Genomic DNA, 23,434 nt, shown 5'->3' on the forward strand with positions numbered 1-23,434 from the left:
CCCGGGAGATGGCTGGCCAAAGAGGCTGGGCCCTGCCATGGGCCAGAAGGCAGGCGACCTTGGCTGGCGTGAGTTTGAGGCCAGGGCTTGGGGCAGAGGGGTGGGAGGCTTGGCTGAGACTGGGCAGAGGACGGGAGAGCTTGGCTGGTGTGGGTGGGGGTGAAGGGCTGAGGGGCTACTCTTTGGCAGACTAAGGATACAGCTGGCGGAAGGATGGGAAGGAGGCCGGCATGGAGGGGGAAGGAGGGCTGGACAGTCAGGTGGTGGTTCAGCCACGACTGGAGAGAGGATGAGACGGTTTGGTTGGCATGGATGGAGAGAGTTGGACAGGCAGGTTGACCAGAACCCAGACCTGGCAGGTAAATGAGGAGTTGGGTCGGAGTGAATGAGCTTGGCTGAGCACTGGGGCTGGGTAGAGGAAGAACAGCAGGAATAGTTGGCTCATGTCAGGGGCTGTGGCCAAGGCGTCAGCAGCCTAACTACAGGGGTCTGTAGTTCGAAGCCTGGGGGGAGGTCCATTCTGCAGTTGGAGACTGAGGGACTCGGAGGCTGGGACCCGAGCAGATAGCAGGGTCAGAGTAGGGACCAAGGACTAAAGGATGGGACAGAACCTTCAATGGCCAGGACCCAGGACCCAGGACTGTCTGCCAAGGGAAGGGTCTGGGGGCTCCAGAGCTCAGGCAGGAAGTGGAGGGTCAGTAGGAAATGACACAGCTCAATTCTGGGTGGGCCATATCCACCAGTCTGGGCACCCCTCTCCCTCAACACAGGCCTGGGAAGAACCCCATTCTGCCCAAAGTCTCCAGGAGCCCAGAGTGGCCCCCAAGCCAGGGAGCCTGGAAATTTGAGAGCCAGGCACTGGAAACCCTCTCTGGAAGTCCATGGGGGAGGGGGACCTACCCAGAAACTCCCCGTGGTCTTTACGGGGAGGACATTTTGAGGAGCAGAGCCGAGGGCGAGGGATCAAGAACAGACAGGGAAGAGGCAGGAAGAGGGGCGAGCAGGAACAGGCTTAGGGACCGTTTTGGTTTGGGTTTCGAGGAGAATTGTGTAACCCAGTGATTGCTAGGTTTCCTCTCCCTGAGGGAGAAACCGCTGAAAGCTGCTCTCTTCCCAGAGCTCCCGCCCCGTTGTGCCTCTTCCTTTTGCTCAGGAAACACAGGACAGGAAGCACTTTCAGAAATCAGCTAGTCCAGCTCCCCCATGTTACAGACGGGAGCCCGAGGCACAGAAATAAGAGGTGACTTGCTTGAGGGGAGAATCCAAATGAGAAACAGGTTCTACCTCCCGTTCCAGGCCTCCTCCCCCTCCCGGCACCCCTGTTCCTCCCTCACTGCAGAGCGACCCACTCGCCTTGGTAGCAGCTCGATCAGTCTGCCCTCTGACTCCCTGGGGTAGAGCCTCCAGCATTGCCAGCCACTCTGGGGCCCAGGCCAAGCCCGAGGAATCCTTGGCAGAACAGAGTGTGCCTGCTCCAGGGGAGGTGGTGCCTGCTCTCAGATCCCTGGGGGAAGCTCACAGGGCCTGCATCTGGACAGATCCGGAGTCCAGTTCTGATCTGCAAAATGGGAAGAATACTAGCGCCCAGGCTGCCACACAGAGTTGTGCAGTTAGTTCACTGGAAAGGACACTTAGCCAAGGGAGTTAGTGGGGGCTGTGCAAGGCTGTGTCTGCCTGGGGGAAAGGGCACTGCCTTTCAGTCACACAGATGTGCCATATGGTGTCTTCAGTAGCTTCCATCCGTTAGTGGTTTTTGAGGGGCCAGTGGGATGATACACAGGCCCATAGCACAGGCTCAGAAAAGGCACCTTCTCTTGAGTTCTCCCTTCTCGCAAGTTCTCCTCAAGCCCTCCCCTCATTTTGCCCACCCTCTCCTCATCTCTCCAGGGCTTGGCCTTTTGCTGCTCTCCTTGCTCCTGGCTCGAGCTGGTGTCTGGGGATTTCCAAGGCCCCCAGGGAGACTCCCCCTGAGCCTAGAGGAGGAGTTCAAGGTCAGCCTGCATCTTGCCAGGAAGCTACTGTCCGAGGTTCAGGCCCAGGCCCACCGCTTTGTGAGTTTCCCTAATGCAACTGGCTCTGGGGATGGACAGACCCTCACTCCCATCTGGCCCCCACTAACAGACCTTGCCCTACAGGCTGAAGCTCACCTGCCAGGAGTGAACCTGGACCTCCTGCCCCTGGGACAGCAGCTCCCCAATGTTTCCCTGACCTTCCAGGCCTGGTGCAGCCTCTCTGTGAGTGGGAGAGGTTGTGGGGGTTGGGGGGGTGGGGGAAGGCTGCAGGTGAGCTGGCAGTAAAGCTGGGCTGGGTGGATAGAGATGAAATCAGGGATTGAACTGAAGATAGATTTGGGGATAAATTGAAGGACAGAGTCTGGATGAGGTTAAGTATGTCATCGGATATAAAGATGAAGCTGAATAAAGAAATGGAGTTAAAAAGAAGGTAAAAGTGAAGCTGGGCATGGAAAGAGGTGGGGTGGGAATGGAATGGGATTAGGAATAGAAATCAGTATGGAGGAGGGATGAGAATGGGGAGAGGCTGGAAACAGGAAGAAGGTTGGGGATGAGAAGGGGTGTGGATTACTGGTGAGGATGGGAATGGAATGGGGTTGGGATGGAGTTGGAGATGGGATAGAGAGAATGAGTCTGGACATATGGTTAAGGAATCTAATTGGGAGTAGGAATGGGAGTAAGGGTAGGAAAGAGGTTGGAGACAGACTGAAACAGGTGAGGAGATGGAGATAGGATGGGATGGTGAAGACAGGAATAAAACGGGTTTGTGGGTAGAGAGTGATAAGACAGTGGAGATGGGGCTGGTGTTAGATATGAGGTCGTACATGCAACTGAAAGTGAGGCTGAGAAAGGAGATAGGCTAGAGGTCAGACAGCGGAGACTAGACTGGTGATGAGTGAAGGGAAGAACTGGAGGAGATGACGTTGAGGATCAGAACAGGTACTCGGGTGGAGTTTGGGGTGGGAATGGGCCCAGAGAGACATGAGGTTGGGTTTGAAGTGGGTCATCCTTGCCCTGTGGACCTTTTCCGACCCCTTCCCTCTGCGTCCACAGGGATCAGAGCGACTGTTCTTCCTCTCCATGACACTGCACCCCTTTCAAGCCCTGTTGGGAGGGCTGGGGACCCAGGGAAGCTGGACCAGCTCAGAGAAGATCAAGCTGTGGGCCATGAGGCTGGATCTCCGAGATTTGCAGCGGCATCTTCGCTTCCAGGTAGAGTACCCACCCCCCTCCTTGACCCCCAGAGACCAAAACTGGGAGTCATTGGCTCCCTTTTAAAAATACCCCTATGCCCACAGGTGGGGTAAGTCTGAAGGGAGATCCTCCAGATCCTCCCAGTGTGTACGTGTGAAGGATGTGTGTGTGTGTGTGTGTGTGTGTGTGTGTGTGTGTGTGTGTGTGGCTGAAGCAGGTCCTGGCTCTACCTGAATCTCTTGGGGTCTTGGTCTTAAATGAGAGAACAGCTCTGAAGCACCCAGCACAGCATCCAGCACAGCAGGACCAATAATAAAGTCGGTTCCCTTTTCCCTGTCATCCTCTGACATCATCAGGTCCTGCTGAACATGTCACAGGGAAATAAGAATGTTACCTTTATTAAAAGGAGAATCGAAAATGCAAGCAGCAGAAAGACAAGCTGTATCACCTTTCTGCCCATTTCTGATCCTAAGATGACCCTTAAGAGAGGAATTTCCAGAACCCCAGTGCCTAGAGCAGTGATGGCGAACCTTTTGAGCTCGGCGTGTCAGCATTTTGAAAAACCCTAACTTAACTCTGGTGCCATGTCACATATAGAAATTTTTTGATATTTGCAACCATAGTAAAACAAAGACTTATGTTTTTGATATTTATTTTATATATTTAAATGCCATTTAACAAAGAAAAATCAACCAAAAAATGAGTTCACGTGTCACCTCTGACACGCGTGTCATAGGTTCGCCATCACTGGCCTAGAGCAATCCTGGATGAGTGAGCCAGCTCCCTCTGTGAGCACCAGCTTGCTCTGTGACTTCCATTTTCTTGAAACAAAAAAAAAACCAGGCAGGGTACACGAGGTGATGACATAATGGAAGAGCTGAAGTAGGGAAATCACGGCTTTATGGTTTCTGACGTCATGTGGCACCACTAGGCACGTAAAGGAACAAGGATTCGCTCAGCACCTCAGTGGACCATTTTCTGACCGTGAGCCTCTCCTCACAGGTGCTGGCTGCAGGATTCAACCTCCCCGAGGAGGAGAACGAGGAGGGGAAGGGGCTGCCCCCAGGGGCCCTGGACGGCCCCTCACAGACGTCAGCCCGGATGTCCTGGCCCCAGCTCCTCTATGCCTACCAGTTGCTGCACTCCTTGGAGCTGGTCTTGTCGCGGGCCGTGCGGGACTTGCTGCTGCTCTCCCAAGCTAAGAACCCAGGCCAGGCCTTGGGGTGCCCAACGCTGGCCGGCTCCCAGCCCTGACGGAGTGGTTTCTCAGCCCCTTCCCTCGCCGGTTAGGATTTCACAAGGAGTCTGGGCCAACAGGACAGCCACCAGCTCCCTGCCTTAGACAAGGCAGGACTCCACTGCCCTCCCTCCCCAATAACTTAAGGCCCCTCCAGTCCTGGCTGGATATTTATTTCATGGATATTTATTTATTGTTCAGGGAAATGACGGGATATTTATTGTTTCGGGACCTGCTGGCTGTCCTCGGCGAGGCCGCCATTCTGGGTGCATAATAAAGCACTCTCACCCTCTCTCTGCCTCGGCTTCTTTTCAGAGAAGGGGTGTCTGATACCCAAAGGGGGCGCAGAATGGACTCTGCAGCCTCTGGCCACCCTGGATCCCTCTCTGCTCCTACACGTTGGGGTTCCTGGCCCACCTTTCTCCACTCTGGCTTGCTCAGTTGGTGGTTGCCACAGTAACTAGCAGAGTTCTGAGGCTGAGCTCCCATTTTGGAGCCTGAAGGTGGCTGGTCCACTTACAGCAAACCTTTGATTGTAAATGCAGCTCCATAGGCCCTCCTCACCCCTTTCCTCCGGCTGCCTTCACCCCAGAGGTTCGCCTTCCTCCCACAGCTCTCCGCGGCTTGGGGAGGGGCTTGGGAAGTGGGGGCAAGCGGAGAGGGGAGGCTGTGGGAGACTGTCCCTGTCCCCTCTCAGGCCTCCAGACAGCTGCCCAGACCGGTTGGGGAGGGAGTCAGGGCAGGCTGTGAGCAGTGGTCCCCATGGGGCAGGCGGTCCACCAGCTGCATTGGAGAGTCAGATTCCTTAAGTCCATGATTCTCAGAGATGGCTGGTTCTGTCTACTTCGTGGATGAAACAGCAAGAAACTGAGGCCCAGTGGGTGGATAGGGTGCATCCAAGTGGCCGAAGGAGGCAGGCTGAGCAGGATTCAGCCGAGCCCTCCGCCTCTCACTCAGGGCCTGGCTCCTGGGTCTCGGTGCCATCACTGGGGCTTTGGCCGGCCCAGCCTGGCCTGCAGTTCCTGCATCATGCCGGGGTGTGCAAAGCCAAACCTGGAAATGGAAGACAGGCTGGGAGCTGGTCTCCAGTGTCCAGAGCCTCCTGCCCAGCCCAGCCCAGCCCAGCCCAGCCCAGCCCAGCCCAGTCACTTCCCCCAGCGCTTACCCGTGTCCCAGGGGCTTTCTCCTAGCTGGCACTGGGGTCCCTTCAGACCTAGGGAGGCTTGGCTCTGGGGGTTCCTCTGGGTGGAGAAGTCTCTGCTCAGGGGCTGCCAGCTCTTCCTCTGGCGGGGGGCTGGCAGGCTCCTGCTGCTGCTCAGGGGCGGGGACGCGCCGGAAGGAGGGCCTGGAGCGACGCTGTGAGGAGCTGCGGGAGAGGAGCACGCGGCTCCGCGGGACAGAGACGTCCAGGCGAGACACAGGGAGGAGGGCCTGCAGGGAGGGAGCACTGAGTGGTACGGGCTGGCTTCAGGATTTTGGTCTGTTTGGCCCTGGACCCTTCCCGGAGCCCTTACCTCACTCCAGCTGCCCTGAGCATCCCCACGGGCAGCCTCTTCACGTGGCCCAGGCTCCTGGGTTGCTGGCTGGTCCTCCCGGCCCTGGGCGTCCTCCAGGTCTTCTGCCTCCAGCTCCCTGGCCTCTGGCCTCAGGTGTCCACTCACCTCCATGTCCTCCATTTCACAGGGCATGTGTGCCCCTGCCTCAGGGCCGTGGTCCCCACGCTGCCCCTCGCTGCCTCGTCCCTGCTGCCTTGCCTCCTGTGCCCCAGCCTCTCTTTCTAACAGTATCTGCCCTTCTGGGAACCCCTCGGCCTCCACGACGACCATGGTCCCCTCTGCCCTCACCGCCTGGGAGCCCGAGGTAAAGCCACCCATCCCACAGCTTCCGTCTGCCACTGCCGATTCCCCAGCCTCCACCCACTCCCCTCTTGGCTCACCCTCCCCAGCCTCAAAAGCCTCCACTTGGCCACCTCTGCCAGGAACCTCCTCTTCTGCGGAGCCCTCCAGGCCAAATGCCTGCCCGCCTCTGCTCTCTCCCTCTGCAGCCTCCATCACCTCTGCACCTCTGCCAGCTTCCTCTCTCCCTTCTGAGTCCCAGCCTCTCCCAAATGCCCCATCCCACACTTCCCCCGTCTCTCTTTCAGGCCCTTCCCCAGTCCCGGCAGCCCTCTCATCTGAAGCTGCCTTACGCTCCACAATCCCCACAGCCGAGGAACTGGCCCGTGTGTCCTCACTGTCCTGGGAGCTCGGCGCTGCCTCCTCCAGCCTCCCGCCTCCCCTGGGTGTTCTCTCTGCCTCCCAGGACACTGCGGCCCCCACCTCCTCACCCTCGGTTTCTCTGGCATCTGACTCACCCAGGGACCAGCCTGTCCCTAACTCTGCCCCGTGCCTTCCACCCAGCTCCTGGCTCTCTGCTCCACGCCCTGCTTCCTTTGCTTCCTTCCACTCTCCGCCTGCCCCCAGGACCTGTGGCAGTGCAGGCTCTTGGCCTCCCGCGGCCTCCCCCTCCTCTTCCATACCTACTTTTTCCTCCTGGGTACTCCCTCTCTCCACATCCCTTTTCCCCCGGTTTTCCCAGACTTCGGCCTCAGGCCTCACATACCCCGTGTGCTGGGGACTGCCCTCCAGGCTCCTTTCTGTCTCTCCTTTGCTCTGGGCTGGAATGCTCCAGAGCTCTTCCTTCACCTGCTGCTCTTCCCCGGGGTGTTCCACGGGGGTCTGCAGGCCGCCTACCTGCTCAGCGTCCCACACTTCAGTGACCTTGTGCTCTGGGCCACCACCCTCGACCCCAAATTCCTCTCGACCCCTCTGAGCTCCCTCCTCACTCCTCTTCTCCCCGAACTCCTTTTCCGGTGTGGCCTTTGGGGTTGCCGCAAAGTCAGCACCACCTTCAGCCTTGTTTGCCACTTGGTCCTGGGAGAGCTCAGCCTCTCCGGCCCAGCCACTCTCTTTCTCCTCCTTGGCCCCCTGTGCCTGCACCACTTCCTCCGGACTGGCTTGAGCGGCCCTGATCTCTGTGTCTTGCCTTGCCTTGGCCTCTTTCCCCTCCTGATCTGCCTGACCCTCAAAGCCCTCCCCTGCCTCCCACTCTGACCCCTGGCCTTCTGCGGCCTCCTTCCCTGCTGTCTGGACCTCAGCCGCTTCTCCCATTCCTTCAGTTCCCAGGGCCGCAGTCTGTTTCAGGCACAGGCTCACCTCAGCCTCTCTATGTCCACCCACCTCCTCCTCCTGGGCTCCCCTGGAGGCCTCTCCTAGGGCCCAGGCTCTCCCAGTACCCTCGAGGCTCCTATCACCTGGGACTGCCCCATTTTCAGTCTCCCTGACTCCTGGGAAGTCAGCCGCCTCTGTGCCTGAGGTTGTCCCAGCCTCCTCCCCACCTGACACTGTCCCGGCCTCCTCCCCACCTGACACTGCCCCGGCCTCCTCCCCACCTGACACTGTCCCGGCCTCCTCCCCACCTGACACTGCCCCGGCCTCCTCCCCACCTGACACTGTCCCGGCCTCCTCCCCACCTGACACTGCCCAGGCCTCCTCCCCACCTGACACTGTCCCGGCCTCCTCCCCACCTGACACTGCCCCGGCCTCCTCCCCACCTGACACTGTCCCGGCCTCCTCCCCACCTGACACTGCCCCGGCCTCCTCCCCACCTGACACTGTCCCGGCCTCCTCCCCACCTGACACTGCCCAGGCCTCCTCCCCACCTGACACTGTCCCGGCCTCCTCCCCACCTGACACTGTCCCGGCCTCCTCCCCACCTGACACTGCCCCGGCCTCCTCCCCACCTGACACTGCCCCAGCCTCCTCCCCACCTGACACTGTCCCGGCCTCCTCCCCACCTGACACTGCCCAGGCCTCCTCCCCACCTGACACTGTCCTGGCCTCCTCCCCACCTGACATTTTCCAGGCCTCCTCCCCACCTGACACTGCCCAGGCCTCCTCCCCACCTGAGGTTGTCCTGACCTCCTCTCTGCCCAAGGTTGCCCCATCCTCAGATGCTGCCCCTGGGTCCTGAGTCCCCGGTGCCTCTGTGCTTTGGCCATCCCTCTCCACGGCCACCACCTCTCCTTCCCTCCAGGCCTCTGTGGCCCCAGCTCCCTGGGTCTCCTCTGCACCTGCCTCCTTGACTGCCTGTTCTGACTCGCTGCCATCCCCTGCCGCCCTCTGGCCATGGGCACCAGCCTTTCCCTCAGGCTCCCTACGCCAGGTCCACTCTGACTCCACCCCTCTGGCCCCCCCTGGCTCTCTTGCCCTGACCTCTTCCTCCTCCTCCTCCTCCTCCTCCTCCTCCTCCTCCTGTTCCCAGGTTCTCGGTGTCTCTTCTCTGTTCACTTCCTGCTCATTGCACTCCTGACTCTCCTGGGCTGGGCTGCTCTCGTCTCGGCCAGCGTCAGACCCTGCGTCAGACTTCTTTCTGGCTTCCAAGGGGGCGCTTGGCTCCTGGCACCTGGAGGCCTTGACTGCCTCCCGCGCCCCAGTGTCCTGCCTATCTCCTTGAGATCCATGGGAGCTGCCTTCTCCCCAACTCCAGGTCTGTTCTGTAGCTGAGCTTCCCTCCTGGTGTCTTCTAGCCTCTCCAGGCCCTCTCAGTCCTCCGTCCCCCTTGCTTTGGCTGCCTCCCACAGCCTCCAGGGCCTCCTGGGCCTCCTCCTCTACACTTCTTCCTGGCCTTCCTGTAGCCACCTCCCCCAGTTCCTGAGCTGCACATGCCTCTCCCCTCTCTACAGTGGGGACCTCATCTCCCAAAAGGTAGGAGACAAAGGTACTTAAGGAATCCTAGAAGAATGGGGAGAGGGGAAGACAAAGGCATTAAGGGAAGGCCCAGCTCTCTCCTGCGGGCCCTGGGACAGAGGAACTCAGAATAGGAGGAGGGGTTCTGGGTTCTGGGAGGAGGACAACAGGATCTGCAGAAGGAATAGGAAAGGACCTAGATTGGGGTATGTGGATAGGTTTGTGGAGGGGGGAGGATTGAAATCCAGAAAAGATTGCTTTAGAGGCTGCCTTATCCTAGGGAAGGAATCTCAAGTCTGAGAGACTCAAAGGGAGGAGGGAAGATGAGGTCCCAGGGAGCAGGGTGAAAGTCCCTGGCATCTCTTTGCCCCTCTCACCAGTGTCCCCCTCAAGGCCTGGTGCAGCCCTGGGAGATGCAGCCGGAGGAAATCCATCCTGTCTGTGTCTGTGTGTCCAGAAAGCTGACAATGACCGTCCCCACCCACCAAGACAAGCCAGTCTTACCCAGGACCCAAGCACTTCCTCTTCCCCTGTTTCCCCCTGACGTATCCTTACCCCAGGCCCTACCCACCTTCCGCAATGCCCACGGCAGCTTCCAGCCCAGGCTGGGAAATGGGTGTGCACCCCACAAGGAACTCAGGTGCATATTTTGAGCTAAAGGGCAAAGGCAGAAGCCAGAAAAGGAAAAAATGGGAGCAGGAGACCTCAGAATTGGGGATGGGGGAGGGTGCATGTGGCAACTGCAGCTCAAGTGACTCAGGTCTTGTATTCACACCTCAGCCATTTCCGCCTCCCCACAAGCCACAGCCACTTTGAGAGGAAGCTGGGGTTTGTGGTTCCTGTTTCGCTTGGGGACGAGGCGTGGGAGTAGGTAGGGGGCTGGTAAGAGCTATGGCTTCTCATTTCAGGGTCATTAATGCTTCCCCAAGGGGAAGAAGGGGCTGGATTGGCGGCTTCAATGCTGTTCCTAATCTGCCGAGTCATTCTTGTGAAACAAAACTTAGCTAGGTTTTGAATTGTGGTTATTTGTGTCTGCCTCCCACCCTCCTGTGAGTTCCTTGAGGGCAGAGGCCATGTATGACACACTGATGAGTTTCTAGAGCCCTGCATGGGTGTAGAACCCCACTTTTCATTGGTTGAGTGACCTGGGAAGACCAAAGGGAAAGGAGCACATTTCTAACAGCAGCCTGGCGGCCTGCTTTTGAGAAAGAGCGGACACAGGAGGGCACAGGGATTGGAAGCCCGTAGGAGATATCAGCGGGGGAAGGAGGTAATGGAGAAATCACAGAATGCTGCTTTACCACCTAGAGCAGTGGTTCTCAACCTTCCCAATGCCGCGACCCTTTAATACAGTTCCTCATGTTGTGGTGACAATTTCATTGTTACAAATTGAACATAATTAAGGCATAGTGCTTAATCACAAAAACAATATGTAATTATATATGTGTTGTCCGATGGTCTTAGGCGACCCCTATGAAAGGGTCGTTTGACCCCCAAGGGGGTCGCGACCCACAGGTTGAGAACCGCTGATCTAGAGGAAGGTGAGACAATCCCTCCTTATTTGGGACTATATGAAGTGGCATTGATCTCCACCTCTTCCTCTAATCCGCTTCTGGAGCCCCACTTCCTAAATTCCTACTTAGATAAAGGGGATGAGATCACTCCTGTGATATTCTTTGGTTCTAGAATGATTTGGTAAAGGGACCTCTTAACGCCTTGGATACTGCCCATAAATACTTCATGACGTTCTCTTAGGCGGCTGTTACCATTACATTCCGTTTCTAAAGCAATGTCAGGACAACAGAAAGGAATAAGAACGGCCTGCAGCTGTCCGTCTTTGTTCCCGGCCAGAAACGGTCGTGGCTGAAACGAGTCGCCGGCGGCCATATTTGTTTCTGGCAGGTGAGGGCCGCGGGCGCTGAAGCCGCGCGCAGCCATGATGAGTGTTGGCACAAGACCCGCCGCGGCCGCGGGCGCCGTTCATCTAACGTCAGGGCTCTTCGTGCTGATCCCGCCCACTGCAGTTTTAAACCAGCGGTTCCAGGGTTCTCCTGGCCTCTCTCGGCCCCACACCCCGGAGCTGGCGAGGCCTGCAGCGAAGATAGAGAGGAAACCCGGAAGTGGTGAGGACGTCCGAGCACGTGATGGGGGAACCCGCCGGCGCCGTCACGTGACTCGCCGACCTGCTGCTCCGCGGTGCGGAATGTTCAGCTGCTCTTAAAGGTACAGGCTGCAGGGACCCCCTGCTTTAGAGGGGCGGGGGCGGAGTCGGGCGGGTGGGGCGTGGTGGGGCGTGGGTGAGCCGGAGATGGATCCCCGGCTTTGCGTAGTGGATTTCGGGGGGCGCAGCAGAGAAGCGCAGCGGGGACCAGCAGTGGGACGTTGACCCTTCTCACAGGGCACAGACCCTCCCGGTCCCTGTCCCATCGGAGCCGACTCCGAACGTGCGCTGACTTTGGACCCCTGGGGACCCTGAACTTGATGCCATGGGAGGCAGCGCGGGCTCGCAGCGACGCCTTTCAGACTCCGAGGGTGAGTACTGCGGCCCCCGCGCTGGAGCGACTGCCTCTGGCCGGGACCCCCCTGACAGCTCCGGAGCGGAGCAGGCGCCACCCGGAGGACGCCGTGGGGTCACCCTACCCCTGAGAGGGTGGGGGGTCATGCCTTCTCTCGCCCTCGCAGGAGAGGTGACGGCCCAGGAACCTCGGGAACCTCGGCCCCCGCCGCCGGACCGGCAGGGCGCCCATTGGAAGAACGCGATGGGCTTCTGGTGAGTGGCCCAAGAGCTCAACAGAGTGAAAAGGGGCTGGAAGAGGGAGGCCACCGGAGGAAAGAGGGGAGTAGAGAGTTGGAAAGGGAGCTGAATCCACAGATATTTACTGAACCACTTGGTTTGCCTGAGGCAATGTGTAAATTTCCCAAATTTAACTCATTTACTTACCACCTTAACGTTTTGGCCAGATCCTCATACCACCTGTGGGATTACTTACTTGTTTCTATTCCAATCAATTAAGCCTTTACATTCATAAATATACGTTTTGGGGTTTTTCTTTTCATCCTTATCTGGGGATATTTTTCCCATTGATTCCTAGAGTGGAAGGGAGGGAGAAAGGAGAGAGAGAAAAGCATCGGGGTGAGAGAGACACAGGGATTGGTTGCCTCCCGCACTCACCCACCCTTCCCTCTGCTGGCTGACATCTAACCACTGAGCAACCCGGCCAGGGCAATATATGTATTTTTTTATATATATATTTTTTTTAATTGATTTTTTACAGAGAGGAAAGGAGAGAGATAGTCAGAAACATCGATGAGAGAGAAACATCGATCAGCTGCCTCCTGCACATCTCCTACTGGGGATGTGCCCGCAACCTAGGTACATGCCCTTGACCGGAATCGAACCCGGGACCTTTCAGTCGGCAGGCCGACTCTCTATTCACTGAGCCAAACCGGTTTCGGCTTAAAGAAAACTTTAAATCACTACTCTATGGAAAGCCAACATTTTCCTAATGCACACTTAAATAAGTGCATTGCTACTTTTTAAATATATTTTTTATTGATTTTTTGAGAGAAAGGAAGGGAGAGGGGGAGAGAGAGAGAGAGAAACATCATTGATCGCCTGCCTCCTACATGCCCCCTACTGGGGATTGAGCCCTGACCAGGAATCAAACCTGTGACCTCTTGTTTCATGGGTCAGCGCTTAACCACTAAGCCACAAGGGCTGGGCACTTTTTATAAGAGCATCCATCTGCCTCCTAAAATTACTTTAAGTGCTGAAAAATCCTCCTGGCACCACCTAAACATCGAGGACTTGGGTGGCAGATTGGGTTGGAAGTGACTTCCCATGTAACTCTGGTCGCATAGCCTCTCTGAGTCTCAGTATCTCAGCAGTGAAATGGGAAGAGCAATAGTCCCCCTTCATGGGCTTGTGAAAAGGACGCATGAAACCTCTGGCGCTGGGCCCAGTTCCATTCCCATCACTGAGTGCTGCTCTGGGGGATGAACGTGAGCAAACAAGATCCTCCATGGATCATAACGGACTTCGGTATTATCTTGTTTTGACCTTTCCGGAACTGCTCCAGGTGGAAGAGAAATTTGTATCGCCGCTTGACTCATGAGTAGACCGAGGCCACACAAGTAGGAAGCAGCAGACTTGGGGCCTGAACATAGCCCTTGGTTTCAAGCCCCAGGAGCTTCCTACTGACCCACAGCGCATCCGAGACAGAGGCTCAGTGGATGAGAAATGCCCCAGGAACTGGGGGGAGCTCAGAGGAACCGTCATCAAGGATGACTCTCTCCTCTTCCTGGGAGAAGTCTGGGAGATTAGATGTGAACCCAACTCTGTGATCCCAAAGCCCGTATTTCCAACCCTAACACTGAATGGAGATGAGGTCTGGTGATAGAGAAAAAAGTGGGAGCTTGATTGAAGGAAAGGGGAGGATTGGAGCTAGGATTGCGGTTAGATTGTAGGCCTGAAAGGAGGTTAAGATCTGTTCTAATATGTCCATTATATCTCAGTAAATGCGGGGGAAATCTGTCCTCACTCCAGGCTCTTGGGCCTTTGCAACAACTTCTCTTACGTGGTGATGCTCAGTGCTGCTCATGACATCCTCAGCCACAAGAGGGCATCTGGAAACCAAAGCCATGTAAGTGACCCTCTCCACCTTCACCTCTGTGGGAAGAGACGAGGGACTCACCTGGGGCAGAAGCGCCCTTGAAACACTCATAGAAGGGTAGCCAAGGGGTGGGGCAAGGGGCTCAAGCTCCCAGTCTCCCCGATCTCAGAGCAGGAAGGGTCTTTAAGAGTCAGTTGGTGCCAGGTGTACACACTCAGGTGTTGGCGGGGTAGGACCAGGGTCTCTGGCAGATTCTTAACCCTCACACTGTTAACATTTGGGCTGGATAATTCTTTGTTGTGGGCCTGGCCTGTGCATTGTTGGGTCTTTAGCAGCATCCCTGGCCTCTTTGCCAGATGCCAATAGCACCCTCTGCCCTCCAGCTGTGACAATCAGGAATGTCTCCAGACATTGCCAGATGTTCCTGTGGGAGCTAATCACCTCTGGTTAAGAACCTCTTGTCTGTGAGGATCTCGAGGGCACATGCCCAAGGGGAGCAGCTGCCACCTTGCAGGTCCAACAAGGAATTTGGTTCAAGATCAGATTTTCTGGAAACCCACATTTTTTAAAAAATATATTTTATTGATTTTTTACAGAGAGGAAGGGAGAGAGAGTTAGAAACATTGATGAGAGAGAAACATCGATCAGCTGCCTCCTGCACACCTCCTACTGGGGATGTGCCCGCAACCAAGATACATGCCCTTGACTGGAATCGAACCTGGGACCCTTCAGTCCGCAGGCCGATGCTCTAGCCACTTAGCCAAACCAGTTAGGGCGAAACCCACATTTTTTAATAAAAGTTCCTGAATGTGTTCCCCAATTAAGTCTATTTACAGGGCCATCTTTGGCCAGGGGGCCATTCTATGGAAACCTCCTCCTTCCCATTGTGCACACAGAGAAACTGAGGTCCAGGAGGTCAGTGCTGACGCAAGACCATCTTTCAAGTCAGAGCAGAGCTGAGACTAGAGCCAGGCCCTGTTTGTCTACCCCAGTGGTCAGCAAACCGCGGCTCGTGAGCCACATGCGGCTCTTTGGCCCCTTGAGTGTGGCTCTTCCACAAAATACCATGTGCAGGCGCACACGTACAGTGCGATTGAAACTTTGTGGCCCGTGCGCAGAAGTCGGTTTTCGGAAAGGAGATAGATGGAACAAGTATACAGGACGAGTGTGGATGGGAGAGTTGAAAGGGGTCGACCTCAGCGAACGTACCTCAATCAGATTGAGGACGTTTTTAGCCAAGGCCAGCTTAGGAGTACCCTCATTAAGTTAATAACAATGTACCTACCTATATAGTTTAAGTTTAAAAAATTTGGCTCTCAAAAGAAATGTCAATCGTTGTCCTGTTGATATTTGGCTCCGCTGACGAATGAGTTTGCCGACCACTGGGCTACCCTCTTGCCTCCCTGGGTGAAACACTTCCTTCTTTCCCATCAGGTAGACCCAGGCCCAGCCCCCACCCCCCACAATAACTCATCTCGCTTTGACTGCAACTCTGTCTCCACAGCTGTGAGTACCCATCGGGTCCTCCCCTGACCCCCGGCCCCACCCCCTCGGCATCCAGCTGGGACTGTCCTAGTTATAATCATTAAGACTGCCATTCCCTGAGCCCTTCCTGTGTGTAGCTAATATTGGCTCATTTCATCCACATAGCAGTACTGTGCGCTAGGCACTGTAACCATCCCCATTTTCCAGATGAGGAAACTGGAGTCAGAGAATGTGAATACCTGACACACAGCTAAGGAGCAGCAGAGCTGGGACTTGAACCCAGATCTGAATTCAGAGCCTGTCGCAGGTCCCCTTGGCCAGTTGGTTCAGAGGTTTGTCCCGGGGAAGGTCTGGGGCCTCACTCTGTCCTCCTGTCCCAGGCGGTGCTCCTGGCAGACATCCTCCCCACGCTCGTCATCAAATTGCTGGCTCCCCTTGGCCTTCATCTGCTGCCCTACAGGTGGGGGGCAGGGGCAGGAGGAGGGGGGCTGGGGTCTGGGAGGAGGCTGGGAGGGCAAAGGAGGTGAGGGCGAAGCTGACCTTGCCCTTCCCTCCCCTCCCCCTCAGCCCCCGGGTTCTCTTCAGTGGGGTTTGTGCAGCTGGAAGCTTCATCCTGGTTGCATTTTCCCACTCGGTGGTGACCAGCCTGTGTGGTGAGCATGAGATTTTGTGTCAGGTGGGGGGCCCAGAGGAAAGGCAACAGAGCATTTGTGGGAGTAGTCACCCCAACTCTGCAAAGGGAAGAGATTATTTTTGTAACCCTCAGAAGCTGCTAGGACTGCTCAAGAAGAAGATGAGAGATGAGGTCAATTTGGAGGGGTAGGTGGGGTGGGACATGAGAGGAAATGGATGGATTAGGTCAGTGGTTCTCCACCTTCTGGCCCTTTAAATACAGTTCCTCATGTTGTGACCCAGCCATAAGATTATTTTCGTTGCTACTTCATAACTGTAATGTTGCTACTGTTAGGAATCGTCATGTAAATATCTGATATGCAGGATGGTCTTAGGCGACCCCTGTGAAAGGGTCGTTTGACCGCCAAAGGGGTCGCGACCCACAGGTTGAGAACCGCTGGATTAGATGGCGATGGAGATGGAGCTGGGCAGAGGAACCAAGACTCCATCGCGGGTGGAGGAGGCGTCCAGGATGAGTTTTTGCTCCTGGTTTGATGACAGTGGGTGTTAGTGCCATTCATTCCCTGTGAGAGGGCATTCAGAGGAGGGTTTGGTTCTACTTCAGATCCGGAGCCCCGCCCATCCAGGGATCTGTTTTTAGCCCCTCTGAGCTGATGCAGAGGAGGCCATAGCCAGACACCGCCAGGGATTGGGGTATGGGGAAAGGCTAAGTATGGCCACTGTCGTGCTTGTCCTCCCCCCAGGTGTGGTCTTGGCTAGCATCTCATCAGGCCTGGGGGAGGTCACCTTCCTCTCACTCACCGCCTTCTACCCCAGGTAAGCAGGCGGGGAGCGGGGAGTGGGGAGAGGAGTTCCCACCGCTGGCGTTGGTCCCTCTTAGTGCCCCAGTGTCCTCCTCCTCAGGGCTGTGATCTCCTGGTGGTCCTCAGGTACTGGAGGAGCAGGGCTGCTGGGGGCATTGTCCTACCTGGGCCTCACCCAGGTGGGCCTCTCCCCCCAGCACACCCTGCTGTCCATGCTGGGCATCCCCGCCTTGCTGCTGGCCAGGTAAGCTGTGCGGGGCTGGGAGGAAGAGGGGTTTGAGGAGACAAAACTAGATCAGGATCCGAATCCTCAGATCCCTTCAGCCTTGTTATGAGGGATGTAGGTTCTAGACCAGGGGTGGGCAAACTTTTTGACTCGAGGGCCACAATGGGTTCTTAAACTTGACCGGAGGGCCGGAACAAAAGCATGGATGGAGTGTTTGTGTGAACTAATATAAATTCAAAGTAAACATCATTACATAAAAGGGTACGGTCTTTTTTTGTTTGTTTGTTTTATTCATCTCAAACGGGCCGGATCCGGCCCGCGGGCCGTAGTTTGCCCACGGCTGGCCTAGACTCTGACAGGCCTGGATTTGAGCCTGGAGCCGCCACATGTTAGCCGTGTGGGATGGGACAAGCTGCTTTATCTCTCTGACCCTCCGTGTTCCCATGTCTCAAACGGTGGCCATTCTCCTTGCTTCCCTGCAAGGCGATGTGTGTGAAGCATCCAGTACAGTGTGGTTCCCAAGGTGACTTGAGGGTGGACTTGATTAATTTGATGTGTATTTGGAAAAAAAATTTAACCAGTCAATCAAAGGTGTGATTTCACAGATTATTGCTTAGGACAAGGCCATGTAGATAGAAAAAGGGAATCAACTGAAGGAACGCATTAAGTAAAACGTATTATACACAGGAGGAACGTGGATGTGGCAAACAGCATGAAGACAAAACATAAGTGAAGTTTGGGAGGTTCTGGCCTAGCACAGAATGAACACACAATAAGCGGTAGCTAGAGCAGCCATTAGAGGAGTATGTTAAGCAAACAGCTGGCTGGCGTAGTGTGGGCCAGGAGTCAGGCGAAGGCCCCGGTCGAAGCAACAAGGAGACAAGTTCCAGCTCCAGGGAAGAAAGCATGTTTCTACAGTTGGGGCTCTGGCACAGGATGGGAGTGGGGTGCCTCTCCCCGCTGACAGAGGCTCTTGGTCCTTCTCTCCTTCCACCTACTCCTAGCTATTTCTTTTTGCTCACATCGCCCGGGCCCCAGGACCCTGGAGGGGAAGAAGAGGCAGAGAGGGCAGCTCGGCAGCCCCTGATGAGCAGCGAGGCGCCCGAGGCCCCCGAGTGGAAGCCAGGTCAGAGACACAGGAGGTCCTCATTTAGGCTTCCTCCCCACAGTGCACCGTGGGAAGGGGAAGGGGATGCGTGAGAGCCGACCGCAGTCAGCTAGTCAGGAAATACTCATTGGGGACTTACTGTGTGCCAGACCCTCCCGTCACGGGGGTGCGTGGTGAGTAAGATGAGGAAATGAGGCCGACTCGTAAACAACGGAATCAGAAACATATTGGTAAGTGCTGGAAGGCAGTGATGTGCTAGAAAATGACGACTGGGGGAAGTGGAGAGTTCTGCTTAGAGAAGGTGGTCAGTGAAGGACTCTTTGAGGAGGTGTCATTGGGCTGAAATTTGATAGACAAGGCCTCAGCCCCGTGGACATCCGCGAGAGCAGGTTCCAGGCAGGGGGAGCAGTAAGTGCTGTGGGAATAAGCCGGGATGTTCAAGAAACAGAAAGAAGGGCCAGTGTGGCTGGGGTGGAGGCAGACAGCCATCAAACTGTACAAGAGCCAGGAAGAGGCCTTGTCTTTTTTTTAACCATGGTGAAATGCACATAACATGAAGTTGACCAGTTTGACCATTTTAAGTGTACAAGTCCACGTTGGCGGGTTGATTCTTTCCCAGCAGCACCCCTTGGCGGAGCCCGTATGCCAACCTCACCTGCCCTTCTCTCCCTGCTCCTCTGCAGACTCCAGCCCAGGCCTCTCCCTTCAGGAGAAGTGGACTGTGTTCAAGGTATGGACGGTGGCTGGGGCCCGTCCCCGCCCGTGGCCAGTGCCCGTCTCCCAGCCAACCACGTACGTTATGTCTTCTGGCTCTTCCAGGGCCTGCAGTGTTACATCCTCCCGTTGGTCCTGGTCTACTTTGCTGAGTACTTCATCAATCAGGGGCTTGTGAGTGAGGGCACCGGGAGGGGTGTGGGAATAGAGATCGAGGTGGGGGCCCACGTGTCCCCATTCATCTCCCTGTCTGGTCTTTGCTGCAGTTTGAGCTCCTCTTCTTCCGGAACACGTCCCTGAGTCACGCTCAGCAGTACCGCTGGTGAGAGCAGTGAGGAGGGTGGCAGGACGGGCAGTCTGCCGCGTGGGCCTGGGGTAGGAGGGGCTGCCATGTGAGTGGGCACCAGAGGGCTTCCTCCTCCTCCCTGCCCCATCTCAGGTACCAGATGCTGTACCAGGCCGGCGTCTTTGCCTCCCGCTCCTCTCTTCGCTGCTTTCGCATCCAGTTCACATGGGCCCTGGCCCTGCTGCAGGTACGAGGCCCCTGGCCTCCACTCCATTCCCACCTTCACTCCCAGCTTCTCCAAGCACAGGAACAGAAGGCCATCAGAGCTGCGTGTCCAGTGTGTCCTCGGAGCCAGGCAAAGCTGATGTAAATCCCAGCTCCTGTACTCAGTAGCTGTGTGACATAGGGCAGGTCTCCAAACCAATTTCTGTTTTCCTGATCTAGAAATCAGGCATGGCCACCATCTACTTCTCAGGGTAGTTGTAAGAAATAGAGATGAGAAGAGGAATGAAAGAACAGGACTTTATACTGTGTCTCAATCAGTTAGAATCACTTACATCATGATTATTTGCACAAGCCTCATGCAGAGACACAGGCCTTCAAATAGCATTTCTAACAATAAGAAAATGCACAGTTCTTTTACTCTGCATGGTTAATTATAATAGAACTAGAGGCCTGGTGCACAAAATTCATGCACTCAGGGGGTCCCTCAGCCCAGCCTGCGCCCTCTCGCAGTCCAGGAGCCCTTGGGGGATGTCCACTGATGGCTTAGGCAGGGAGCAGGCCTAAGCCGGCAGTTAGACATCCTTAGAGCTTCCATGGAGGCAGGAGAGGCTCCTGCCACCACCTCTGCGCTCGCCAGCATGAACCTGGCTTCGGGCTAAGCAGTGCTCCCCCTGTGGGAGCGCACTGACCACCAGGGGCAGCTCCTGCATTGAGCGCCTGCCCCCTCGTGGTCAGTGCGCATCATAGCGCCCGGTCATTCTGCCATTCGGTCAATTTGCATATTAGCTTTTTATTATATAGGATCAGTGACATTGTACTCAACAGATTGTATGTCTCAAGGCTGGTGAGCAAATTCAACTACCCATGACAAAAGTAATCTACAGCTTTAAGAAAACAAACACCTTTCCCTACAACAGTCTAACAAAAGCACTTTTTTAAAAATCCTCACCCAATGACATGCTTAGAGAGAGGAAGGGAGAGAGAAACAAACATCAGTGTGAGAGAGAAACACTGATTGGCTGTTTTCTGTATGTGCTCTGACTGGGGTCGAACCTGCCCCTGAAACCTTTTGGTGTACAGAACATCACTCCAACCAACTGAGCCGCTCCAGCTGGGCTAAGAAAAGTGCTTTTACATAATCAGCATGTATTGTTTCTATAGGCCCGTAGGTAACTATTAAAATAAACTTTCAATTACTATAGGAATGTCCTTTGCCCTTTTTAATGTACTTAAATCCATAACAAGATCTAGAATAAGTATAGATTACACTTTAACCTTATGGCAACAGCATGCCAATATCCTCTAACTTTCTTCTTCATTTATTGAAGCAGTACCGCCAGCCCAGGGCTCTGTAGAACCAAAGGCCCAAATTGTTGTGTTAATACATCTTAACTCAGGGTTCTTCATTAGATGCTGCTGATGTGTAGTTTATGACTTTAGTTATAATTTCAACCAAGGCTGCTTTGTAGAAATAGGGGCATATAATCATTTACTTCCATTACAGAAAGCGTATAGCCTAACGCCGCAGATGAAAGTGTTTGCAGTGTTTCACAGGTCACGTTAGTATTACCAGAGTGTTTTTTTAAATGCAGATTCCTGAGCCTTGCTCAGACGGAATGAATTAGGACCTCTAAGGGTGAGGCCTGTGGGTGACCCTCATGTGCATCAAGCCGTGAACCACCCTGGTGACAACCCTGCACTCCGGAGGGGACACTGGGATCCCCTGAGGGGCCGGGGCACTGAGGAGGGACCTACACCCTCGGGCGGGGTCAGAGAAGCTTCCTAAATGAGGTGGGAACGGCTAAGCTGGTGTGTGTCCACCTCAGCGCTGGGCCACATCATTCTTTGTGGTGGGCTGTCCGGCCCCTCTGGCCTCCACCCGTTAGATGCCAATAGCAGCCTCCATTCCCAGTTGTGACAACCAAGATCTCCAGACATTGCCAAACGTCCTGTGGGCAGCAAATCAAGCCCCATTGAGAACCACTGGCCTAACCGTAGCCTCAATGGGGGAAACTATTCAGGGAGCCCTTGGGAGGAGGAATGAGGTCACAGGAGTAAATGACCCTGGTCCACGCTGAGCTCTGGACAGTGGCAAAGGGATCCCACGTGAGGGGAGGTGGAATGGCATTCCAGGGAGTAGGAGTGACGTGAGCAAAGGGGCCAGAGAGGGGACCCATGGGGTCTGGGATGTGGGATAGGGTAGAGAGAAGGCGTGACCCAGATCCCAGGGTCTGGTAGGCCGGCTGGATGTTGGGATTCAATCCCAGCCTGCCAGCCCTCTCCCTCATCAGTGTCTCCAAGAACTGGGGCCACGGGAGGGATGGCAGCCTCCCTTCCTCCTGCCTCGAGTCCAGGCTCAGCCCTGCCCTCCACCTGCACCCACAGTGCTTCAACCTGGTCTTCCTGCTGGCGGACGTACTGCTGAGCTTCCTTCCGAGCATCTACATCGTCTTCCTGGTCGTTCTGTATGAGGGGCTCCTGGGGGGTGCTGCCTACGTGAACACCTTCCACAACATCGCCCTGGAGGTCAGCACCCGTCCGGCGAGGGCTGTGGGTGGCCTTTCTGGGGAAAGCCAGGGCAGGGGTGTGGAGAACGGAAGCCTCACCCCTGCTCCCTGCCCCCTCCCCCCCGTCCCCCAGACCAGTGACGAGCACCGGGAATTTGCCATGGCAACCGCCTGTGTGTCCGACACCTTGGGGATCTCCCTGTCAGGGCTCCTGGCCCTGCCCCTGCACGACTTCCTCTGCCATCTCTCCTGACGCTGGGCTTGGGACACAGGACGCGCTGGCAGATGGGCAGGCCAGACCCCGGGCCCACAGCCCAGGGCCCGGCCATGAGCTCTGCCCCTGGACTTCCCGGCACAGCTGGGCTGTAGAGAAGCACCGGGTTCCGTCCGCCCTTGGTCAGGGGGCAGCAGCTTTCTCCCACTCCACACTGATCTCGGGGACTTTCTTCTGGGCGTTATGCCCTTGGAATAAATGCCTATATTTATCGATTGATTCTGGTGCCATTTTCCTTCTTGAAAAAAAGTTTATTATAAAAGGAATGCCAGCCCACTTTGGAGTATATACAGGAGAGTGTAAAGACAACATTTCAGCAGATTTCTGCCTAGTCTTTCAGGCTTATTAATTCGCTCACTCACTATGAGGCAGTCTATACACATTTTTCTCCAGCATGTAAGTTTCAAACACGCAGGGAAGCTGAAAGAATTTGTGCAGTGAGCACTCACATAGGTACTGCCTGGCTTCTTTTTTTTTTTTTTTAATTAAATCTTTATTGTTCAGATTATTACATTTGTTCCTTTTTTTTCCCCCCCATAACTCCCCTCCTCCCAGTTCCCGCCCCACCCTCCGCCCTCACTCCCCACCCACTGTCCTCATCCATAGGTGCACGATTTTTGTCCAGTCTCTTCCCGAATCTCCCACACCCCTTTCCCCCCCAAGAATAGTCAGTCCATTCCCTTTCTATGTCCCTGATTCTATTATAATCACCAGTTCATTCTGTTCATCAGATTATTTATTCACTTGATTCTTAGATTCACTTGTTGATAGATGCATATTTGTTGTCCATAATTTGTATCTTTACCTTTTTCTTCCTCTTCCTCTTCTTAAAGGATACCTTTCAGCATTTCATATAATCCTGGTTTGGTGGTGATGAACTCCTTTAGCTTTTCCTTATCTGTGAAGCTCTTTATCTGACCTTCAATTCTGAATGATAGTTTTGCTGGATAAAGTAATCTTGGTTGTAGGTTCTTGGTATTCATCACTTTGAATATTTCTTGCCACTCCCTTCTGGCCTGCAAAGTTTCTGTTGAGAAATCAGCTGACAGTCGTATGGGTATTCCCTTGTAGGTAACTCGGTTTCTTTCTCTTGCTGCTTTTAAGATTCTCTCTTTGTCTTTTGCTCTTGGCATTTTAATGATGATGTGTCTTGGTGTGGTCCTCTTTGGATTACTTTTGTTTGGGGTTCTCCGCGCTTCTTGGACCTGTAAGTCCATTTCTTTCACCAGGTGGGGGAAGTTTTCTGTCATTATTTCTTCAAATAGATTTTCAATATCTTGTTCTCTCTCATCTTCTGGCACCCCTATAATTCTGATGTTGTTACGCTTGAAGCTGTCCCAGAGGCTCCTTACACTATCCTCGCATTTTTGGATTCTTTTTTCATTTTGCT

The 23,434-nt window shown here is 55.1% G+C and overlaps 3 protein-coding genes across 7 annotated transcripts; 2 read left to right on the top strand and 1 right to left on the bottom strand.

Annotated features, from left to right (window-relative positions):
- The first annotated feature begins 171 nt into the window (after positions 1-171).
- Positions 172-4,735, top strand: IL27 (interleukin 27). 2 transcript variants are annotated; one of them, XM_059692460.1, is made up of 4 exons: positions 172-2,051; positions 2,136-2,234; positions 3,066-3,224; positions 4,209-4,735. In XM_059692460.1, the coding sequence occupies exons 1-4, from the start codon at positions 1,770-1,772 to the stop codon at positions 4,458-4,460; spliced, it is 792 nt and encodes a 263-aa protein (XP_059548443.1). In that variant the 5' UTR covers positions 172-1,769; the 3' UTR covers positions 4,461-4,735. The 2 variants fall into 2 exon arrangements, with proteins under 2 accessions (XP_059548443.1, XP_059548442.1); XM_059692459.1 differs by having other exon boundaries at positions 172-2,234.
- APOBR (apolipoprotein B receptor) lies at positions 4,593-10,281 on the bottom strand. 3 transcript variants are annotated; one of them, XM_059692452.1, is made up of 5 exons: positions 9,742-10,281; positions 8,360-9,215; positions 5,958-7,819; positions 5,609-5,874; positions 4,593-5,496 (listed from the first exon to the last, which is right to left on the bottom strand). In XM_059692452.1, exons 1-5 carry the CDS (start codon positions 9,901-9,903, stop codon positions 5,427-5,429), a joined length of 3,216 nt encoding a protein of 1,071 aa, XP_059548435.1. In that variant the 5' UTR covers positions 9,904-10,281; the 3' UTR covers positions 4,593-5,426. The 3 variants fall into 3 exon arrangements, with proteins under 3 accessions (XP_059548435.1, XP_059548437.1, XP_059548436.1); XM_059692454.1 differs by lacking the exon at positions 9,742-10,281 and adding an exon at positions 9,548-9,690 and having other exon boundaries at positions 4,594-5,496; XM_059692453.1 differs by lacking the exon at positions 9,742-10,281 and adding an exon at positions 9,548-9,690 and having other exon boundaries at positions 4,594-5,496; positions 8,333-9,215.
- An 869-nt stretch (positions 10,282-11,150) lies between these two features.
- CLN3 (CLN3 lysosomal/endosomal transmembrane protein, battenin) lies at positions 11,151-22,263 on the top strand. 2 transcript variants are annotated; one of them, XR_009452488.1, is made up of 16 exons: positions 11,151-11,393; positions 11,569-11,702; positions 11,853-11,940; positions 13,717-13,813; positions 15,218-15,289; positions 15,649-15,728; positions 15,836-15,921; positions 16,645-16,717; positions 16,805-16,948; positions 17,935-18,056; positions 18,722-18,768; positions 18,858-18,926; positions 19,019-19,074; positions 19,192-19,285; positions 21,618-21,789; positions 21,904-22,263. XR_009452488.1 is itself a non-coding variant. In XM_059692458.1 (16 exons), the coding sequence occupies exons 2-16, from the start codon at positions 11,657-11,659 to the stop codon at positions 22,021-22,023; spliced, it is 1,335 nt and encodes a 444-aa protein (XP_059548441.1). In that variant the 5' UTR covers positions 11,177-11,393; positions 11,569-11,656; the 3' UTR covers positions 22,024-22,263. The 2 variants fall into 2 exon arrangements, 1 of the variants encoding a protein (XP_059548441.1); XM_059692458.1 differs by having other exon boundaries at positions 11,177-11,393; positions 21,649-21,789.
- The last annotated feature ends 1,171 nt before the right edge of the window (positions 22,264-23,434 follow it).

The sequence above is a fragment of the Myotis daubentonii genome, chromosome 4 (assembly GCF_963259705.1).
Source record: "Myotis daubentonii chromosome 4, mMyoDau2.1, whole genome shotgun sequence".
In the NCBI taxonomy this organism is placed as follows: Eukaryota; Metazoa; Chordata; class Mammalia; order Chiroptera; family Vespertilionidae; genus Myotis; species Myotis daubentonii.

Bases quoted from the DNA above. Each gene is read 5' to 3' on its own strand.
- IL27 (XM_059692459.1), top strand. From the start codon at position 1,770: ATGATACACAGGCCCATAGCACAGGCTCAGAAAAGGCACCTTCTCTTG. The intron at 2,235-3,065 runs GTGAGTGGGAGA...CTGCGTCCACAG, and splicing joins AGGCCTGGTGCAGCCTCTCT to GGATCAGAGCGACTGTTCTT. The intron at 3,225-4,208 runs GTAGAGTACCCA...CTCTCCTCACAG, and splicing joins AGCGGCATCTTCGCTTCCAG to GTGCTGGCTGCAGGATTCAA.
- APOBR (XM_059692452.1), bottom strand. From the start codon at position 9,903: ATGCACCCTCCCCCATCCCCAATTCTGAGGTCTCCTGCTCCCATTTTT. The intron at 9,216-9,741 runs GTGGGTAGGGCC...CCATTCTTCTAG, and splicing joins TGCCGTGGGCATTGCGGAAG to GATTCCTTAAGTACCTTTGT. The intron at 5,497-5,608 runs GTAAGCGCTGGG...TTCCATTTCCAG, and splicing joins AGAAAGCCCCTGGGACACGG to GTTTGGCTTTGCACACCCCG.
- CLN3 (XM_059692458.1), top strand. From the start codon at position 11,657: ATGGGAGGCAGCGCGGGCTCGCAGCGACGCCTTTCAGACTCCGAGG. The intron at 11,703-11,852 runs GTGAGTACTGCG...TCGCCCTCGCAG, and splicing joins ACGCCTTTCAGACTCCGAGG to GAGAGGTGACGGCCCAGGAA. The intron at 15,290-15,648 runs GTGAGTACCCAT...CTCCTGTCCCAG, and splicing joins GCAACTCTGTCTCCACAGCT to GCGGTGCTCCTGGCAGACAT.